This window comes from Thunnus thynnus, chromosome 10, assembly GCF_963924715.1.
Source record: "Thunnus thynnus chromosome 10, fThuThy2.1, whole genome shotgun sequence".
Lineage (NCBI taxonomy): Eukaryota > Metazoa > Chordata > Actinopteri > Scombriformes > Scombridae > Thunnus > Thunnus thynnus.
This window is the reverse complement of record NC_089526.1, coordinates 14,615,372-14,635,653: the sequence shown is the minus strand read 5'-3', so window position 1 is coordinate 14,635,653 and position 20,282 is coordinate 14,615,372. Positions and strand designations below refer to the sequence as shown.

The 20,282-nt window shown below is 42.1% G+C and overlaps 1 protein-coding gene across 4 annotated transcripts; it reads left to right on the top strand.

Annotated features, from left to right (window-relative positions):
- Positions 1–3,393: 3,393 nt before the first annotated feature.
- cacng8b (calcium channel, voltage-dependent, gamma subunit 8b) lies at positions 3,394–20,109 on the top strand. Of its 4 annotated transcripts, XM_067601292.1 has the most exons (7): positions 3,394–3,811; positions 4,569–4,633; positions 11,894–12,178; positions 12,988–13,212; positions 16,168–16,251; positions 16,967–17,107; positions 17,445–20,109. In XM_067601292.1, exons 4-7 carry the CDS (start codon positions 12,990–12,992, stop codon positions 18,239–18,241), a joined length of 1,245 nt encoding a protein of 414 aa, XP_067457393.1. In that variant the 5' UTR covers positions 3,394–3,811; positions 4,569–4,633; positions 11,894–12,178; positions 12,988–12,989; the 3' UTR covers positions 18,242–20,109. The 4 variants fall into 4 exon arrangements, with proteins under 4 accessions (XP_067457393.1, XP_067457394.1, XP_067457391.1 ...); XM_067601293.1 differs by lacking the exon at positions 4,569–4,633 and having other exon boundaries at positions 11,897–12,178; XM_067601290.1 differs by lacking the exon at positions 4,569–4,633.
- Positions 20,110–20,282: the final 173 nt, after the last annotated feature.

Genomic DNA, 20,282 nt, shown 5'->3' with positions numbered 1-20,282 from the left:
AGTATTTTAATTTAGAGCAGTTATTTTTTGTTTGTTCGTTTTTAAGGCACATCATGCATATGGATATGTCGATACGATATGTCTCTGAAATGAGAGTTAAACCAACATTTCATTGTGTAATGGCTGGTTTTCATTATCACTGTGATGCTGGAGAGAGGGAAACACACTGATGTCCTACAGAAGATGTGTGGGATGGAAATAAAGACTTACAATCCAGGGGAGCATATAAAGAGAACATGGAGTTATCACCATATTTTCGCCTTTGTTCAGGGTTTGTTTTTTTGTTTTTTTTTTGTGAAGCATAAATGCGGTTTTTCAATGTTGCCCTGATTTTTATTCATACAGTTGCACACATTTACATTATAAAGGAGACGCCCTGTGTAACTGCAGCCTTCTACTGTTGATTCTGCTGTTACAGTTAGGGGGTTAAGTGCCTTGCTCAAGGGCACCTCTGCAGTAGCTATCAGAAAAGATCAAAGTATTTCACTTCTTTCTAGATCTTCTTTCTTCTAAACCTTCTGGTCAAAAGTCCACTTCTCCAACCTTTAGTGTACTGCCGACCCCATTGTGACCTTTGTGACAGCAGGATGTATTCTTTCTGTTTCTTCCTTTACATGAACCATTTCTCGTTTTAATTTCTAAAACCAGTCGATAATCATTCAGTGCCTCTTAAACTGCGGCAGTGCTTTCCTTTTTTCGTCTCTGTACCTCTTTGTTTTTCCCTCTCTACCCCCAGCCTTTTTCTTTGCCTCTACATGATTACATAAAAGGGTGTAGCTACGCTTGCTTCTGCATAAAGCCTAGTCTTCTTGCACATGACCATCTCTGTAAAGAAAAAAAAAAACAAATGCTTTTTGATGCTTCAATGGAACTGATGCTGTATAATCCTGAGTTACATAATTGAATAGCAATTGTGATAAGATCACTGTTCTTGAAAGTGTTGACATCTGTCACTCACTTTCACTACTCTGCTTAATAGAAATAAAACCTTGAACATGGGTTCATTTCACTCTGTGCCCCCTCTGATTATCTGCTTCTGAATCTTTAACTTATATAACTTATATATATATTGATGTTATATGTTTTTAGATATGGTTAATATTATTTTTGATTTGTATAGTAAAGTAATCCTTGAAAACATCTCTCTGATATGAACTGTAGTGACGTGAGTCCACATTGAACCGAAATGAATATGATATATAAAGGTTGCTGTTCTGGTTGGTCTCTGTGATGGAGGGAACCATAGTAAGTGAATGCACACTGCACTGCAGTGAACTACTGGGTGTTAACCAGGCTCCCTCCTCAGTCACGGCAAGCCACCACAGCCTCAGGGCAACAATTGATCAGTGTTGTGTGTGTATGCGCTTGTGCGTGCCTGCTTTTGCTGGAATATGTGTTTACATATGCGTGAAGGTTAGTAAAAGTTTATCATAACCAGCCTACGACTAAAAAAACTGCCATCAAATTTTCAAATAAATCATAATTTCAAGTGTCTTCAGTAAAAGTGAAGTGAAAATTCCTTCAATTAAACTTCTCTTTCTCCAAAACAGTTATAAAACAACAATAACTCTCTGTCTTAAAGTTTTACACAGTGGAAAAAAGTAGCCTGCCAGTTTGTGGTCAAGGTCACAAAGAGTAAAGGAGGGAGCTGTGTAGGTCAGCTAATAATACAAAGAGCAACAGTGTGTGGTTTCTGACTAACAAGGGAAAAACTAAACTAGAAATTAAATGCAATCTGAAATTAAAGATTTGCAGACTCACAGTCAATCACAAAATGATCTGAAATTCAATCCAGAAATAAAACGAGAATGTGAATGATGCAGGCAGTTAGTAACTGCGATGTATGTGCGTGTGTCTGTGAGAGAGAGAGAGAGAGAGGTGTTACATTAGGAAGTCAAACATCAAACATCCACCGGTCAATAAAACTAAAAAGCGCGAGCACTCTGCTGTCTGACTTCCAGGAATGAGAGTTTTCTGTGTGTGTGAGCGTCTCTCCTGATGAATGAAGCCTGACTGCTGGTGTAAACAATTGAGATTAAATTGTGACTTGTGGTTGTTGCCACTTTTCTGTAATAATGTAGTTTTCACTCTGTGTGTGTGTGTGTGTGTGTGTGTGTGTGTGTGTGTGTGTGTGTGTGTGTGTGCGCGCAGGCCTGTGTGTGTGTATTTGCTTCTGTCTCCTTTTTTTGTTTGTCTCTACACGCATGTGTGCTAGTGTGTGTTTGACTTTATATGTGTGTGTGTGCAGTGTGGGTTGAGTGGATCTCTCTTTTCACCATCACCATTACTGCATGAAAGACCTGTCACTCTGTATTAGCTCTCTCCCTCTCTCTTTTCTGTGTACATGTTTGTGTGTGTGCATGTATGTGTGTGTGTGTGTGTGTGTGTGTGTGTGAGAGAGAGAGAGAGAGAGAGAGAGAGAGAGAGAGAGAGAGAGAGAGGGAGGGAGAGAGAGGGAGAGAGAGAGAGAGAGAGAGAGAGAAAGGGGTGAACTGGGCAGCAAAGCCATTTTAAAACTATTGAAGGTCATTGTCCGCTCAGTTTTGTGCATCTGAACTGCTATGTGTATGTATCTATATTTGTGTGTGTGTGTGTGTGTATGTGTGTGTGTGTGTGTGTGTGTGTGTGCGACACAATTTATATCATAAAAAGCAAGGTCTATCATCAGTACAGTCATTTGACTAAATAATTATGGCAATGATAGGATGCTCAGTTATCCCATTTATTATAGAACTCCTGCTGAATGTCTGTCTGTATCGATACAGTGATATTGACCTGTAGATATTTGACTCCATGATTTAACATCTCTCTCTCTCTCTCTCTCTCTATCTCGCTCTCTGTCTCTCTCTCTCCCTCTCACTATCTCTCTTTCTCTCTGCAGGGCTGCACTCGTGCTGCTGCATTTCCCAGAACTACCAGCGCGGCCCTCATCATCATCATTACCACAGAGGAAGAGTGTCCCACTGGCGCTCCATCGAGTCGCTCTCCAACAACAACAAAAAAAAAAAAAAGAAAAGAAAAAAAAAATCGACATCTATAACACACATAGGGTCCTACATAACCTGGTCATGTCATGGCTAATAGGCTACTTACAAACGCACACCCCTGCACGCGGCGCACGCTCCAATAAGCACATCCAGACCAATTCTCTCAATATGGGAGGAGGTGGGGGGTTGGGGATAGGGGGGTTTAAACCTTCACTGTGATCTTGTAGATTACATCTTGTGTCGATTCTGACATTATCCGTCATCACTCACATCATTAAGGAGTTTTGGTGGGATGCGACAAGTTGCTTGCGTCGGGCTCAGTGTGGGAGAAACAGAAGAGCAGACAGGCAAGGCGAGCGCTCGTCCAACCGGAGGGGAGGTGGTAGTGGTGGTGGGGGTGGAGGGTGAGGGTGGGGGGCGGGGGGGGGGAGAGACGCATTCTCCCCGAGTACACACACAAGCAGCGGCCACATCCACTGTAGACAAATCCGTGTTCAGTGACGTGTTTTGTATTAGCCTTCTTTTTTTTTTTTTTTAAATGCATGTTCGACCCTTTTTTCCATCACCGGCTGCTTTGAATCTAATCAGGAATTGAGAATCCGGTCCCTCGCGTGCTTCTTATTTTCTCATCACCCCCCCTCTTCTATTTATTTATTTATTTATTTATTTATATATTTATTTATTTGCCTCGATAGACCCGTTATTTAGCCCATCCACCGTCCACCCCCTCTCTTCTTTTTTCCCTCCATCTCCTTCTCTTTGGGAGTGCGACGCGCTGCGAAAATCTCTGAAATAAAAAAAATACAAAAAAGGAAAGCCTGCAGGTAAGACCTCTACAAGCTTCTTTAATGATATTAATTACACCGTGTCACTGTTGTTTTCACTTTGCAGCCTAATGGATCACAGTTCATCCGGTGTAATTTACACGCCACATTGATTTGTCTCACGTTGCCTGTAACTTAGCCCACTACTGACAGTGTAGATAGGAATTTAGAGGAAGAAAAAAAAACAATGATAATAATTCTCATTCTTCTACCACCTCGCGGATTAAATCCTGAATTATAATTTTCCTACCTTTTTTGAGCGGGCCTATAATTAGCGACGGCAGCGTCTATTATGCAAATGAAACCCTTATAATAGCTCGTTTGAAGCGCTCTCTGCAACCGCACCGCATGTGTTGGGACTAATATATCTGTTGTATGTGCTGAATTGTCCGGCTACTTATCCGACAATCAGGAGTTATTTTCTTTATGTGCGTCTTGATGTGTGTGATTTGTGTCCCAGTCCACTGAGTTTGTACCGGCCGCTTGATGCTAGGCGTCCATTTTCCACCGTGTATAGCTTATGCAGGCAGGGTGATGTGTGTAGCTACTCTATTAATGAATGCACCGCAGTCCGCATCACTATACTTGAGCTTTGCACGCTCTCAGCCCCGTAGCTCTGAGCTTGTATGTGTCTAATCACTGGTCTGCACACAAGCTTCTGCAGCTCTCAGCGCAGGGCCAACATCTTAGCATCATGTTGGACCTGGCCACATGATGTTATCTGATGCGGTTTTAAAGATTTCGTTTTCTTTTTCAGCCCACTGTCTCCTCTCACTGGCCAACCTGTGCTCTGTGCTCTGACAGATCAGGTCCAGGATTGAGGTAAAGGGCAGCAAACATCTGGCGCTCTATCAATCATTCATTTTTCCATTACAGCTCAGATCACATCTGGGCTAAAGGTGGAGTGAAATGTCTGAATAGGAGATGCTTTAGGAGTGTGCACTGCAGCACTCAAGAGTCAAAAACAAGGTAGTGAGCTACACCTGTCATCTCCGGAGCTGCAGCCCGTGTCAGGTACAACTCTGAATGTTTATTGTTTGTTTGTTTGTGTGTGTGTTTTATGATTACCTGATGTGAAATAACCAGCTGGAGCAGTCACTGGTCACTTGCGGTTTTAGTGACTACAGCACATGCGTTTACCTGCTGAGCTGTGGATTTAGTTGCTGCCTCCCTTCACTTTGGGGAACAGGCTTTTCCTTTCCACCTGCTTTTAAGGCTGTAATGCAGATCCACTTGATGTGGGCAGTGACACAGGGATTAAGTTAAACTTTTAAATATATTTAAATCGTCTCCCTCATCAAGTAAAGTGCTGGTGTTAGAACGTGGGCAGCGATTGTGAGCTAAAATTTTACTATAATAGGAGATAAAAACGTTAATTGCATAATTGCCATTCTGTACGACTGAGAATACTCATCTTACAACATGTGGAGTTCACATAAAGCATTTGATCTGAACAATAACTGCAGGATTATGGCTTTTCATGACATTATATTTTTGAAGTTTGCTCATTCTTGCACCTTAAAGGGCCTTTAAGATTAATTATGAGCAGTTAAAAAATCAAACATTTTCCTAACATTGAAAAGGAAGTATATATATATTTTTTTGTTTCTGTCATTGTCATCTTTCTATCAATGATCAGTGAATCTTTCTTTGAGGTGTGGTTGGCCCCCGGCCGTCTGCTGGTCACACCCCCTCCACTTCCCACGTGGTAAACCGCCTGCACTATGTGTGTGATGTGTGTGTGACCTTAATGATTGTCTCTGTGGATTTTGGATTACTTTCAAAACCTCTCAGCCAGCTCTACAATCTGCTGTTTACGCTGTTAGGTGACTCATTGCAGTCAATATCAGTGCGTAGCCCACACAGACTCTAGTTGTTTTCTAGCGCCGGCCAAATCATTATCATCTAATGCGCGAGTGGTCCAGAAATATCAGGAAAAAAAAGAATCTCTGTAACTTCTGAATGTCTCCGCTTGTTTCGTCTTTTGCTGTTTCACTCTAATTCTGGTTGGTGGTCAGGTCTGTCCGTCTCTTTCTCACTCTCTTGTTTCTCTCTCTGAGGAGAGGCAATTCTGCAATGATCATCACATCTGTCATGTAGCTATTGTAGCTATTGTTCAGAGGATCAATGCCTCTGCTGCAATTTTCTTGATGGTCTAAGGCTTCACAGTGTTCCTTCCTCTCTTCAGACGGGGATCACGAGGAAACCCAGCACTGTTTGAGAGGAACAGACACAAATACCTCAGTTTAAATATATAATATCAGGGTCCCATAACAAATCTAATAATGAACATACAACGTTCAATTACTTTGTACCTTCTTCAAATACAAACCCTTGCATATTTATTGTACTTGACAAAGTAAACATGAATGTATTATTGTACCTTAGTGAGTGCAAATCATGGCTTGCACTCATGGCTGGCTGTATTTGGAGATCCTGCTGATTCAGTACACAACATTGTTTATAATTCCAGTGTGCAGAGGCTTTTATCCAAAGCTTTTCTAATTGATTCCTGTCTCACCGGCTGTGACCCGTGCATCAATTAACCCCCAGCTTTGGTGTTTTTAAGTGCTTCACGCAAGTTAGCGCAGCCTTTGAGAGCAGGGTTGTAAGAGCCTGTGATTGAACCATATCGTGTCAGTGATATATTGTACGGCCCCGTCTGTTCAGCGGCGTGCAGCGTAAACACACAACAGACACAGTGTTTGACAGGCAGGCATGCTCACTGGACTGGAGGCACAATGTGGGACCTGTGACCAAAGCCTCTTCACTGATAAGAAACAGGATGTGTATATCTGTAAGTTTGCATGTGTGAAAGTCTCAGATGTGAATATTATCATTTAAAAACTAAGTTCACTGGACACAACTTCACCAGCGTTTTTAACAGGATTTATCAGTCAGTTGATCAGTTTCCACAAGATAAATCTGAGAGGCTGCGAGATGATTAACAGGATAGGAACGCATGAAACATAATAATGCTACACTTTATCTAATCTTTGTTTTTTGATTGTGAATCACTGTAAAACTTAACATCTTCACGCCTCTAAAAGCATTCACATAAAACATACTGGGAAGGAAAAATAACTCTTTGATTGCACGGACCCCATCAGAGACCTATGAAACCTGTGACAAGTTAGCAAGTAAACATACTTCAGTGTAATGTGTCAGAAGCCAAAATGTTTGGGAGCCACTGGCTTGTGTGATTGAGATTGCTCAAATTTTGAGTTGCAGCCTCTTCTATGGAAACATAGAGTAGGTGTTGTTAGTGCTGAAACGATTTGTCAATTAATCAATTAATTAATTGACATTTATCAAACAAAAATACCAAATATTTGCTGGTTCTGGCTTCTCACATGTGAAATGTTTCTGCTTTTCTGCTCTTTGTTTTGATTTTGGGCAGCGGGTTGCATGAAACAAGCTATTCTGGGATGTCACTTTGAACAAACGGTGATCGATATTTGTCACTTTGTCTAAAATTGGAAATTTTATAGATTAAAATGAAAAAAATCATTAGTTAACATTTACATGGATTTATTTGGCTGATGCTTTTGTCCAAAGCAATGTACAAATGAGGCACAATCCAAGCCACAGTAGATCAAGAGAAGCCCTGCTGTCTTTATTAAGGACCACTGTCTTTTCTGAGTAGCTGCAAGTATTCAGTTAATTTCTTTCTCCTCTGTTGCATTTATATGGCAGGATAATAAATTAAGACACTTGTTTCTGTATAAAAACAATAAATTTCAAGGGTTTTCTTTGTCTCAGATCTGCACTTAGAGAGTTCTTTCTCAGTGGAGTATGGGTGTTTTTATGCATGTGCGTGCGTGCTTGCACGTGCACATGTGTTTAAGCATATGTTCATGGGTTCATGAGTGTCCGGTCATCCAGAGACACTTTATTTTGGGAGCCTCTTAGACCAAGGTGTTGCTGTCACTGCCTCCTCAGGCTGTTCTGCTCAGACAGGCAGGGACTTTGGTCACATGCAGTCTGAGGATCTTGGTGGACTCTTCACACGAGCTTAATGGAAATTCTGCTATGCTTTGAAGTGCCTTTTTAAAGATGACCTATTTTATGATTTTATTGTCATCATTTTGACAGTAGTGGGGGGTTTGAGGCTGCATATGTGCTTGCACGCCAAGTGTTTGTTTGCGTGTTGATCTTTTTCTATGCACCTGCGTGTGTGTGTGTGTGTGTGTGTGTGTGTGTGTTTGTGTCGGCCTGCATGTAAATTTGTGTGCGTGTGTGTGTGTGTGTGTGTGTGCCAGCTGTGGGATCTCAGCAGTGAGCTCAGGTGTTTAGCTTTTTCTCATGATTAAGAAGGGAAATCATCTCAGCTACCAAGAGCCACTGCTCTGAATATTTAGGCATGTTTTCTTAATGTTCACTGCTGCCATCGAGCACTCAGAATAGAATACGCTGCTTGTATTTTTAGAGCTGTCACCATAAGTAGGCCTAGTGCATTTTTTTTTTTTTTTTGGTCAAGCATTCAGTATAAGCTCATGTCATTTTTGCTACATTACAGTCTTGATTTTTTTTTCACAAGCTACAGTCCTTATTTAGGTTATTTGGCAAGCAGACATATTTCCTGGACATGCAACAATGTGGTGTGACTCGCTTGTGTATCTACATTGAAAACATTCTCGCATGCTCACACAAGGCCGTTGCCATTCACATGTGTGGGATAACATATAGATGTCATCATTTATTCAACAAGCAGTTTGGTAGTTGATTTATGCAATGAATAGGTAATGGAGCAGCTGCTACAAAATTCAAATCTCCTGTGTGATTTATGGCTGAATTATTGGAGCCACAACTCATTGGGTGCACTTGAATTTTATGCGAGCGAGGTATTCTGTCATGCTGGGAATGAGTCACGCAGGTAGATCTGATAACATCTGAAGTTTTCTGACAAGTGAGGGCCTGGTCTCGTAATGGTCCCTGCAGCAACCAGCTCCCAAAGCTAAACTGTTGGCCTGTGTTGCTACAGTGCGTCCTACTGAAGCTAACTGGCCTCTGGCTGGCCCAGAGTCCTCCTGAGTGATCCAAACACACTATAAAAGCATCACTAAGGATAAGGTAGCTCAGCATTATGAAAAAGGCAAATGTGTACTTATATTTCTTAAATCCATCTGTATTCTAAATCCCAAATTACCCAAAATTTCTCTCCAGTTAAACCAAATTCGTTACTATAACTCAAGTTATTAGTTATTATTAGTTAAACTCTCACACTTTCTTTTTTTCTTGACCTCTTGTTCTTTCACGCTCTCTTGCACTTGCTCCTCATTCCCCTCTTTTTTAATTATTGGTGGAAAATAGAAATTACAGATAATTAAATGGCAATTATGATCTTCTACACAGGGGAGTTTTTGCTAAGGGGAATAACTTAGTAGGTTATTGTTAAGGTCATTCATTAAATACCGGAGTCAAAGAACACACACATACACATACTGCGTTTTCAGGCCTTGGAGATAGTGTAATCCCTTCTAGATATGTATTTTCCTCAGGGAGAGGCAGTATGTTGATAGGGTTGGAAGGTCATACGACGCACAAACACACACATGCACAATCACATTCACTTGTTTGCTTGCACATACAGTATGCACCCACAATGTATAAATAAGCCACGCTGTGGTGGTGTCGTTTGACAGTTTACATAATAAGGAGCCTGAACGCAGAGATACGAGGCTAACTGTCTAACTGAGGGGAGCTGAGGGGAACATTACTGGGATTCAATAAGATTGGACTAGTCCCATCCTCAGATGCACTGAGGAGGAAATGTGCACACACATAAAAAAACACACACACAACACACCGTCTCTCCTTCCATCTCTCCTTCTGTCTCTTAGGCAGCTCTGTTTTGGGTCTCACAATGCAAACAGGATGTAACCTATTTTGATCACGGTGCCATATTGCATCATCAAATATTAACAGACCTGACTGCACTGCATTATGTCTGCTAAATCATGTTTGTAGAATAATGTGTGCTGCTTCATCATATCATATTTTCTTCTTTATTTATTGAGCAAAAGAGGGGTTAACCTCTCATTCCCTCTCCAGTAACCGATGGCATATTCATGTGTATTTGTGTGTGCACATGTGTGTGTGTGTGTGTGTGTCCGGGAGCATCTATGTCGCAGTGGTCACACACACACACACACACACACACATATCTATTGATAGAGCATTAGCGCACTGGTCTGTCTGTCTGTCTGTCTGTCTGTCTGAGTCTCAGAGTCAACACTCATGGTAGTGACTTGAAATATTCCCCCTTCATTTCTGCCTCTTTTTCCCATCTCTGTTCTCTCTGCTTTGCTCTCTCTGCCTCTTTCTCCCTCTATCTATCGCCTGCCCCTCTCCTTTTCCCCCCCTCGCTCTATGCTGATCCAGACTTTGGAATTCAATGTTGCTATGGTAACAATGTCGGGTTGGTCCTCTCTGCCTCCCCCTCTTGCTCCTCTTATTCAGACTAGATGCAGTACAACTCGCTCTAGAGTCATTCTGTCTTTAGCCTTTAATACTGTCACTACTATAATTACTCAATCTGCTCAAACACAGGAACAGCAAAGCTCTGCAGCATTAAAAAGAAGCATCTGTAGTGTAAAATGATTATATTTCTAATTATACAGTTTGGCCTCTTTGCAATAAAGATCATACAGTTTTACAGCTGAAACAATTAGTAGATCATAGATAGTAGGTTGATTAGTTGATTGACAGACAATTACAACTATTTTAATCATCCTTTAATCGTTTGTCATTTTTTCAAGCAAAAAATCTTACATTGTAATATATTTAATACATTTTATTTACAGAGTGCTTTTCAAGATACTGTTTTACAGCTATTTAATAAAATGTTGTTAAACCAATTTTCAAAAAATAATGTTTGTTTCTGTATATGATATTGACATTATTCCATAAAAAACATTTGTGAGGAGAATAGTTGTGCTGATATAGAAGAGACCAACACATAAGAGCTTGTCTCTGACAGTTGGAGAGTTTGATACTGAGTTTACTAACAGTATACTGTAAGGGCACATTAATAAAAAATTAAGACCATCTACTTTTTGTGTGTGGGATAATATTCTACATGCTATCTGGATCTTTTAGAAACTTTTGATCCAGTTCATTTTGATAATATGGTTGAATGAGGAAAAGTCCAAAACGTTAAGACCTCCTTCAGTTAGAGACACAGACCTCCTTTTTTATCCTTGTGTGGCTTATTTTTACAGATAAAGTTATAAAGCCTGTCTAAACAAGAAATTAAATGTTTGGTGACATCAAGGGAAAAGATAAAAGAGGCTCTTGTATTTTATAACGGGCTGCTCAAGTGGCCCACATAGCGACCGGCCCACCGGGATTTCTCCCGTGCTCAGGAAAGGCCAGTCCGACTCTGCCTTGGGATGACAACGGACCTTGTCTGGCTGGTCATCTCGGGATTCGGACTGCCAGCAGCTGAGATGACTGGCTGGCACCCGGCCAATGGCTCATCACATCTCAAAAAACGTTGGAACAAATTTCCAAATAGGTGTTATTTGGATAAACTGACCACATATTGGGAATCTAAATGGTTACTTTCTCGCCTGAAAAAATATTAAAACTTAATTAAGTGACATATTAACAGTCCTAAAGCGAAATTTACAACAGCTTTTGGCCTGGCTCACAATCTCCGCCATAGCCACCATTTGGTGCGAAAAGCATTGTGGGATACTTGGCTGTCCCAAGCTTCAGCGGCATTCGGCTGACTTCAGCCGACCAATAGTGTAACTTTATCACTCAGTCAGTCGGACAGACATTCAAGTTTGTAGGGTTGGCCCTGCTGTTGCAGTGCAGCCAAAACAGACATCTCACTGCTGTCATACATGCTCTTAGGAAGGCTTTCTGCTGAAACATGTCAACAGATTTGTCAGCCTAACTGTAAATAAATGAATCTAAAAGATTGTGTTGTGGAGAATATACACAGACAATGGTTTTCTATTTCATTTTAAATCCTGCCTATTCTGTTTTCATCCACAACGTCAGGGCCTAAAACTACTAAATGAACTAACAAAATGCTAAGTGTCCCTGTCCTCTGCTTTATTTCATGTGCAGCAGCAGAGGAGTAACCATGGGTTCTCTGGTGCAAGCTTTCTGCTAACAAAGGACGGACGGAGAACAGGACAACCGTCCAAGCCACAACCTCCACCGGCACCAGTTTTCCATTGAGAAAGGAAGACAGAAAGAGAGAGAGAAAGAGATAGAAGCGCACGAAGGAGAGAAGGGAGCGGGTGAAAACAGTCGATGGATGCTGTCCGGATTGAGGGGACAGCACGTTCTTCACTGACGAGGAAAAGAAAGATTTCAAAATTGAGTCGAAGGATAGAAACTCGCCGTCAGGTAAGTCTCTGCTTGTCACACTTTGCGTTAGATATTGCTTCACTCTGTTACAGTCTCTGTCAGTATCAGTTTCATCAGTGTGAAAGGGAAACTTCTAGTGTTGGAAGTAGAAGAGAATATGTAGTTTACAGTAGCGACTGAAGGCTGCTGACTTGTAGCAGCTCAGACATGCATGGGTCAATCTGATCTGATAATGTTATTTGTGTGGGAGCGTGCATGCAGAAATGCATCCACATCGCCTTTCTAATAAAGACTTTCATGGGTACAAGGTGATCTCATGATAGCTGTGTGTTTGTGTGTGTTGTGTGTGTGTGTTTATGCATTCATGTCCAGCCCTGCTGATTCTGAGGGGGAGAACGGTGTCAGGGTCATGAATATGGAGTAGACTGAGATTGGGAGGGTGTGATCTGTTGTGTTTCACATCAATTCTGTCTTGTTAAGCGGAGTCAGCAGAGTCATCCAACTCTCCTCCAAGGACACATCATAGAGCCACTTGTGCACCTCCCACATCCGCGTCCTATTCACTTTTCTTACTGCCTCCCTCTCTTCCTCCCACCTGTTCCCCTCACATCATCGTGCCCCTCATCATCTCACCTACATGTTTTCTGTCTGTTTTTTTTTTTTAATAAACTGCACTTTATCTATGATTATAAATACACTCTTGCTTGGTTATTCTACCATTCTTCCTCAATCTCTAACTGCATGATAAATTCTTGTTTGCCTTCTCTTCTTCCTCTTTTGCACCGCTAATATCCACCCTTTTCCTCTTCTGTTTCCCTCCCTTCCTCCTCCTTTCTTTCTCTCTCAAGGCATGGTGTGTGAGAAGGGGATCCAGATCCTTCTCACCACCGTGGGGGCATTCGCTGCCTTCGGCCTGATGACGGTGGCAATAGGGACGGACTACTGGCTGTACTCCCGTGCCCTCATCTGCAACAGCACAGCCAACGTCACCCAGGACGACCCCCATAACAAGGACAAGAAGGACCCTGGGGCGCTCACCCACTCTGGACTCTGGAGGATATGCTGCCTGGAAGGTAGTGAAGATGTTGTGGGAGACATCTTGGGTGTATGGGTGGGATTTGGGTTGATGAAGATGCATGTGAACAAGTGTGCTTTGGTTGTTAATTTCAGTTAGAAGGGTGCAGGAAAAACTGACATAAAGCAATGCAGCTTTGGTTACTTTCTTGCCATTTAGCATTTAAGTAGATCCAAATCTGGGCAGACTAGATCTTGTTGTTCCCAGGATTTGTTGTTATCTAAGGTTGAGTAGGAGAAATAAAGCAGAGTGCACTGAGGATTTAATGTGACTGAAAAAATTTAAAGGAATAGTTTAGACATTTTGGGAAATATACTTGCAGAGTTAGATGAGAAGATCGTTACCACAGTAAACCCGGCTAAAGGTAACAAAATCCATCTACCAGCACCTTTAAAGTTTGTTTATTGCATACAAATACCAAAGGGTTAAAACGAGATGTTGTGGTTTTACGGGGGGGTTATGTATCAGACTACTTCTTGGCCAGGCTCAGTCACTTCTTGGAGTCTAGTCATCATCATGATGTTGCCAGGCTTCATATTTAGACATGAGAGTGGTATCCATCTTTTTATCTAACTCTCAGCAAGAAGGCAAATAAACATATTTCTCAAAATGTCAATCTTGTCCTTTATGCATTCTTTTTAGTCTTCGTTTTCTTATCTCAGGCAAGAGGGAATGGATAGTATTTTCCCAGTGGAATAATTCAAATTGAGCTCTGAGGGTTTGGGATTTGTGTGACTTGAAGTGATGCCCAGCTTGGAGTTGGGGGGGGGGGGGGGGGCAGAAACTGGACTCTTTATCTGCTGTTATGTAGACAGCAGATGGAGTTACTGATAAACTGTGTACGGTGTACAGCTCATACAAACATGAGGAGTTCATTACAGCACACTGTAGAGATGGAGAGTTCTGTATTTAGACTTTGTTGTAATCAGCCTCTGCTGTGACAAGTATTTGACTGTTTAACACTCACCAAAATTGAATTAGTGGTGTTGGACACTGGGGGTAGTGATTATGAATCCAACTGAACTGAACTCATTGCTGTGGAATGAAAACCTCTCGCCTTGTGGCAATGTCAAAGCTTTGAAGCAGAAATATATTGACTGACTGAAGTTCAGCAGTGTCAGTCTTTCACTTGACATCAGGAAACTTAAGTAATCATTATTAGCATCAACACACACATTCCACTGGTATTTGTTGGACCGTGCCACAGTGACAAGAAAACAATTTTGCATAATTGCAGGATAATTGCATGATACTGAAGCGTAACCCTCACTCAGAATAATCCATTAATCATTGTCTTTGATTCAGGCTGCAGTAATTTAATCCAAATGTTGAAACAAAGGCCCGTGTTCACCCCGCCACCCATCGACTTCTTGTTCCAAGTGACAGAGGATACAGAAAATGGCATCTCTCAATCTTCAGTTTGTCACTGCAACACAAGCCACTAATTCATTATACATTACACTGCCTGGCTGACACTCAAAGGCTAGTAAAGGCTGGGACAGAGTGAACAGTGAAGCAGCTACAACCAAAGGGGTGGTGTGAGTTAACGATCTGTGCCTTTTGCGGTAGAGGTTCGTCTGTCTCCAGGAAAACCTGCTTGGCTCTACTCGTAAAGCGTCCCCGGCCCATCCTGGGCTTGGTCATTGTACAAAGCTAATTTGTCCTCATCTCTAAGCTTCCTGATAGCAAAGCAGCCAATTAGAGATAAGCTATAGCCCTTGCAGCACTACTGCAGTGCACCCCCACCCACTCCCTCCATTGTCTCACTCTTACTATCCCTCTGTTTCACTCCCCCAAACGTTATATTTCATCTTTCACTGGTTTCTCCTCTTCTTCTTCCCCGCCTTGTAGTTTCCCCTCTCTTTCAGTCTTTTCTCTCACATTGCAGTGCAGTAAAGCTGACAGTTTCTTGGCATGGCTTAGAGGTCAACTATCCTTGATGTCTGTGGAGTATTCAGCCAAGACGGACGCTCAGTAGTCGTGCAGTGATGCAGTGAGGTGTAGCTGGAGTGGAAATGCAGGACATGCTAGCTCTAAAAGATTTATGCCCACGGGTGGGTGGCACATTATGCTGTGGATAGAGATGTGTCCTTCTCTCTGGCTCTTCTGCAGGTTTACTGAGTGTGGGGTTGCTCTGAATAACCTGTCAATGATTTCTTTCTCAGTTCTGTAGGGGTTTTTTTTCATCAAGCATATAAACTTGTGAGGACAACCCAGCTATTAGGGCTACTTTTATGTCATGTTATGAGTTGCTGGTGGAGATGCAGTGGTTTAGATGCAGTAAGTCATTCAGGAAACCATGTGCTTACATTACTGTTTCAAGAAAATGCCTTGAATGTGTATGAGGACCACCTGAAACAGTCTGAAGTCTGTTGAGCCTGTGTCTGCAGAAGATAACAGTGATCCGTGTGGCTCAACTGACGTCCCGCCCCTTTGTACCTCCATCTGTTTCTTTACAGACCAACCTGTGGAAATATAAGAGCTGTGAGAAAGAGACCAGCTCACCCCGCATCTGTCCGTCTCTCCCTCCGTCTGTGTCTCTTCATCCCATCACTCCATCTTTCTCACAATCCATCCATCAGCAACAGTGGTGTGCTGTCATCATCGTACGTGCGTCCCTCCGTTCGTCTGTCTGTCTACATGCAAGACCCCGGCGGGTAGTTATCTGTCTGCCACTGTGTCTGCATACTTGTATGTATTTCGATGTGTGTATGTACTGAATGTGTGTGGAGACTGCGCATTGCTAACTTGCATTTCCTAGAGGAGCCATTAACCTTTGTGATGTTCTTTATATGTATGTGAAGTTTAAAAAAAAAAAAGAGTTTTATGGCACAGATATGACCGTGCTTAGGTGTCACTTTGTCTCTCAGGAGGATATTTGCTGTTCTCTTTGAGTTCTTCTTTTGTTCTTTTGTTGTGTCTGGTCACCCCTGTTTCTCCTGTTACATCTCAGGAGTGAAGAGAGGAGTGTGTTCTCAGATCAACCACTTCCCAGAGGATGCAGACTTTGACCATGACGGGGCAGAGTACGTCCTACGTAAGTCAACACCAGCATTACTAGGCATGGATGATGAGTGGCATGGAAGTCGTGATAAGCCTGAAAAAAAAAGAAAGAAAATAAGCCTAAAACTGATTTTAATCTGGCTGTTTTATTGCTCATTCCTCAACAGATTATCTCAGCAAGAAATAAACATGTGACAATGTGTACTGAAAGTCAGTGGAGATGGGGTGCCCTAGTTTGCACTCAGTGCCCTGCAGTGATATCATTCTGCTCTATGATATGCTACATGTGTTCCCGTGCATACATAGAGAAAAGCTCGTGTTCTGTTTACAATGTTGCAGAGGCATTTTGCTGGCATTTAGGTGGCATTTTCTCTCTCGTGGCCTAGTTGTCCTAGATGAGAGAGGAGTGTTAATGTGTGTGTGTGTGTGTGTTTGCATGGTTGGCAGACCTCCTGAAAGCACTAAAGGCCACATGGGAAGGGTTTGATTCAATTGTGTGCCGGGAACTCAGTAATTAATTTCTCCACCAAGAATTTTGTGTATATTTCTAATAGAGCAACATTTTTATTTTCTTTATGCCTATTACTCTACATCCTCGCACTGTCTAAACATGGGTTAAGAAGTATTAGTTAATCATTTGTGGTTATTACTTTGTTTATTCTGCTCTACAGTAACAGATGGGCGAGGGTTTCTCAAGAAAATTCTCTCTCTTGTTTTGGCTGTTAACCATTACTCTCTCCTCGGTGCAGGGGTAGTCAGGGCTTCCAACATCTTCCCCATCCTCAGTGCCATCCTGCTGCTAATGGGAGGGGTGTGCATCGCTGCTAGTCGTTTCTATAAGAGCAAAAGGAACATCATCCTGGGGGCGGGGATTCTCTTCGTGGCTGCAGGTAACTTAACGATATTGTATGTTCATCTGTGGGTAGATATTATATGTATCTGTGCTTGTATGTGTGTGTTTGCTTGTGTGGAAGTCTATGTGCATGTGCAAGTCGTGGTCTGGGGAATATTACTTGCCATAACAGTTTTTATGAATTGTTTGGGAGTGTCGCGTTGTGTTTAGGCACTTATGTCAGTTTAATGGAGATTTTAACATTCAGCCCTCATCTTGCCAGTTATCTTAATTGAAAATAGCATGTCACATGAATTTGTTTATTAGAATAGTAAGTCAGTCTGTCTGAGTTTGTTTAGCTCTTGTGTAAATACAGTATTTCTGTGCTCTCTCAGGTCTGAGCAACATTATTGGTGTGATTGTGTACATCTCGGCTGCACTGGGGGACATCTCTCCCAAGAAGGACGAGGATAAGAAGTGGCAGTACTCCTACGGTTGGTCCTTTTACTTCGGAGGCCTTTCCTTCATCATGGCTGAGATGGTGGGGGTACTGGCTGTCAACATCTACATCGAGAAGAACAAGGAGTTGCGCTGCCGCTCGCGCACCGACATTTTCAAGAGCACCACGCACGCCATGCTCCGTCTGCCCAGCTACCGCTTCCGCCGCAGGTCCCGCTCCTCGTCCCGCTCCACCGACCCCTCTCGCTCCCGAGACCCTTCACCTGTCGGGGGAGGTGGGGGCAAGAACTTTGGCCTCCCACCATCTGCGCTGCTTTCCCAGGGTCCTATCTCAGTGTCCACGTTGCCTAACCCCCACTCTCGCTCCCACACGGCCCTGGCTGGAGGCGACATCTCCCTCTACACGTTGTCTCGCGACCCTAAACTCGGGGGTTTGCCGCCCATGTATGGAACGGTGGACAGGGCCACACTCTACCAGCTCCACAACTGCTTCCCAAAGGATGGAGGTGGAGGGGGAGTGATGATGAGTGGTACACTTCCCTCGCTTAAGTCCCACAACCCTTCCAATTCTTCCAACTCCAATGCGCCAATGCCCAACTCAGTGGGCTCTGGCCCCCCACCTTTCACCTCATCCACAGTAGACAGGGAGCGAGGGATGGGGACTCTGGACAGGCTGAAGGGAGACAGGGAGAGCAACTCTAACACCCTCAATAGGAAGACAACGCCTGTGTAGAGAGAGCATATGAGAGGGGGAGGCAAGGAGGAAGGGAGACGAGGAGGATGGGAAGTAGTGAAAGAGGGAGGATAGAGAGGAGCACTGTGTTTGTGTGGCTTAACAGGAGACGCATAGAAAGACAGACATGCAGGTGAAATGTTATATCTCTCCCTCCATGTTCACTGTTATTTAGTCTACTCAATCTCACTGAGAACAAAAAGAAGAAGAGTAATAACAGAGCGATAATAACAACAACAATGAACTTTCACAATGAAACTATTTTGATATTTTAATGTGCTAGAAATGATTTATTTTGTTAATGATCAAACGCAATTAACCTTGGGCTATTATGAAAATGTTTCACATATTTTTTTGTGCAATATTACTGCTAATTTAACCAGATCATCATTAATGTAAATTGTTGTTGTGATTATTCTTAGTGTTATTACAGGCTAGATGTATCTGCAAACACCATAGTTTGGAATGAAAATTTAATTTTCATGTTTTGGGGTTTTTTTTTTTCACTCTAATTTTAGATCTCAACGACTTTAACTGTGAATTTCTTCCATGCAGAGCCACTGGGACATTCAGTGAGCTGTGTGTAACTGTGTCAAATGTCAAGCATGAGTGTGCACAATATGTGGGAGAATGAGAGCCTGTATTATTTTTTTTACCCCCTTAATTATATGATTTTCATTTATAACATGAAGTCAGATGTGAATACTGTAAATTGTCTTCCAATATTGATACCGAAAGAAATGCAACAATAATGTGAGTGACTGAGACAACTGACCAACTTCATTGTTATGAGTCTGAGTTTTCTATGGGCCTCTGTTAGTCTTATTTCATTCTAATCAGTGTTAACAGTAGTACTTGTAGCTATAGTCGTGTTGAAGATGTTTGTTCTTGGGCATTAACAGAAACCTCTGACTGGAGGAAGCAGAAAAAAGAGACATAGAATACATTTGTACAGGATCAGGTAAAGGTTGCTGCCTGAGCAGAAAAACAAAAACCGAATCATTTTTTTCTATGAAAAGTCCCAAAGTGACACATGCAACTCATCACTTTCAGTGGCAAAAAATACAATATGTATATGTTTGTTCAGGGGGTTTAAAAAAAACACTATAGAGAAAAACTTTTGAAAAGATACATGTACATTGTAATTTACACATACATATATTTGTAAAGTCTATAGATATGTTTTTTCGGGACCACTGTTCAAACATGGTATGCATTTTGGGCAGGGCAGGTTTTGACTGAAGTGTTTTGTTCCCTGGACTCTTGTTGGGTGGTTTCCTCCCGCCCCACTCTGTGCCACCATTCTCGGGGCCCCTCCCCTGCCCATAACTGGTCACATGATTAGTGTTCCTCTACTTTGTCACATGACCAATAACAGAGTCCCCACAGAGACGACCCCTTAACCTCCCCAAAGATTCTTTTCACTGTGCTTCCTTTGTGACCGCTGACTCCTGAGTCCGAACTCTGACCCGTTCTGTTTATGTTGATGAGAATGTAAACACATGTAAACAACCCCCCCCCCACCCACCCCCCCAACACCCCGCCCCACCCACTCTCTCTCTCTCTCTTTGAAACCGAGTGACTGCAGATTCGGGTTGAACCATGGACACCCCCTGCTACATGATGTAACGAAGAAACAAAACAACCAGACGCTTCCAGATTCTATACATTTTCATTTCTTTGATTTCATTTCAGAAAAAGAATAATGTGATAAAACTGCACACAGATAGCATTTATGTGGGCAATATGAATAGTATGTAGTTGAGAATAGATATATCTAGAAAAATGATTATGGTTTATCTAAATGTGTGATAAACTTAAACACTGTATTGCACGAAGTTTATAAAAAAAAAACAATAACATACATACTCAGACTGCTGTCTTTTATTGATTTTTTTTGCTGAGAAAGAGGCCGGGGTCTCTTACAAAGTACACACTGAACATGTACCTTCTAAAGAAAGATTCTTTATATGTTTAGTTTCTGCTTATGTTATGAGTATCTCTCAAGAGTGTTTGTCGACAGGCTCTAGTGATAAAATGT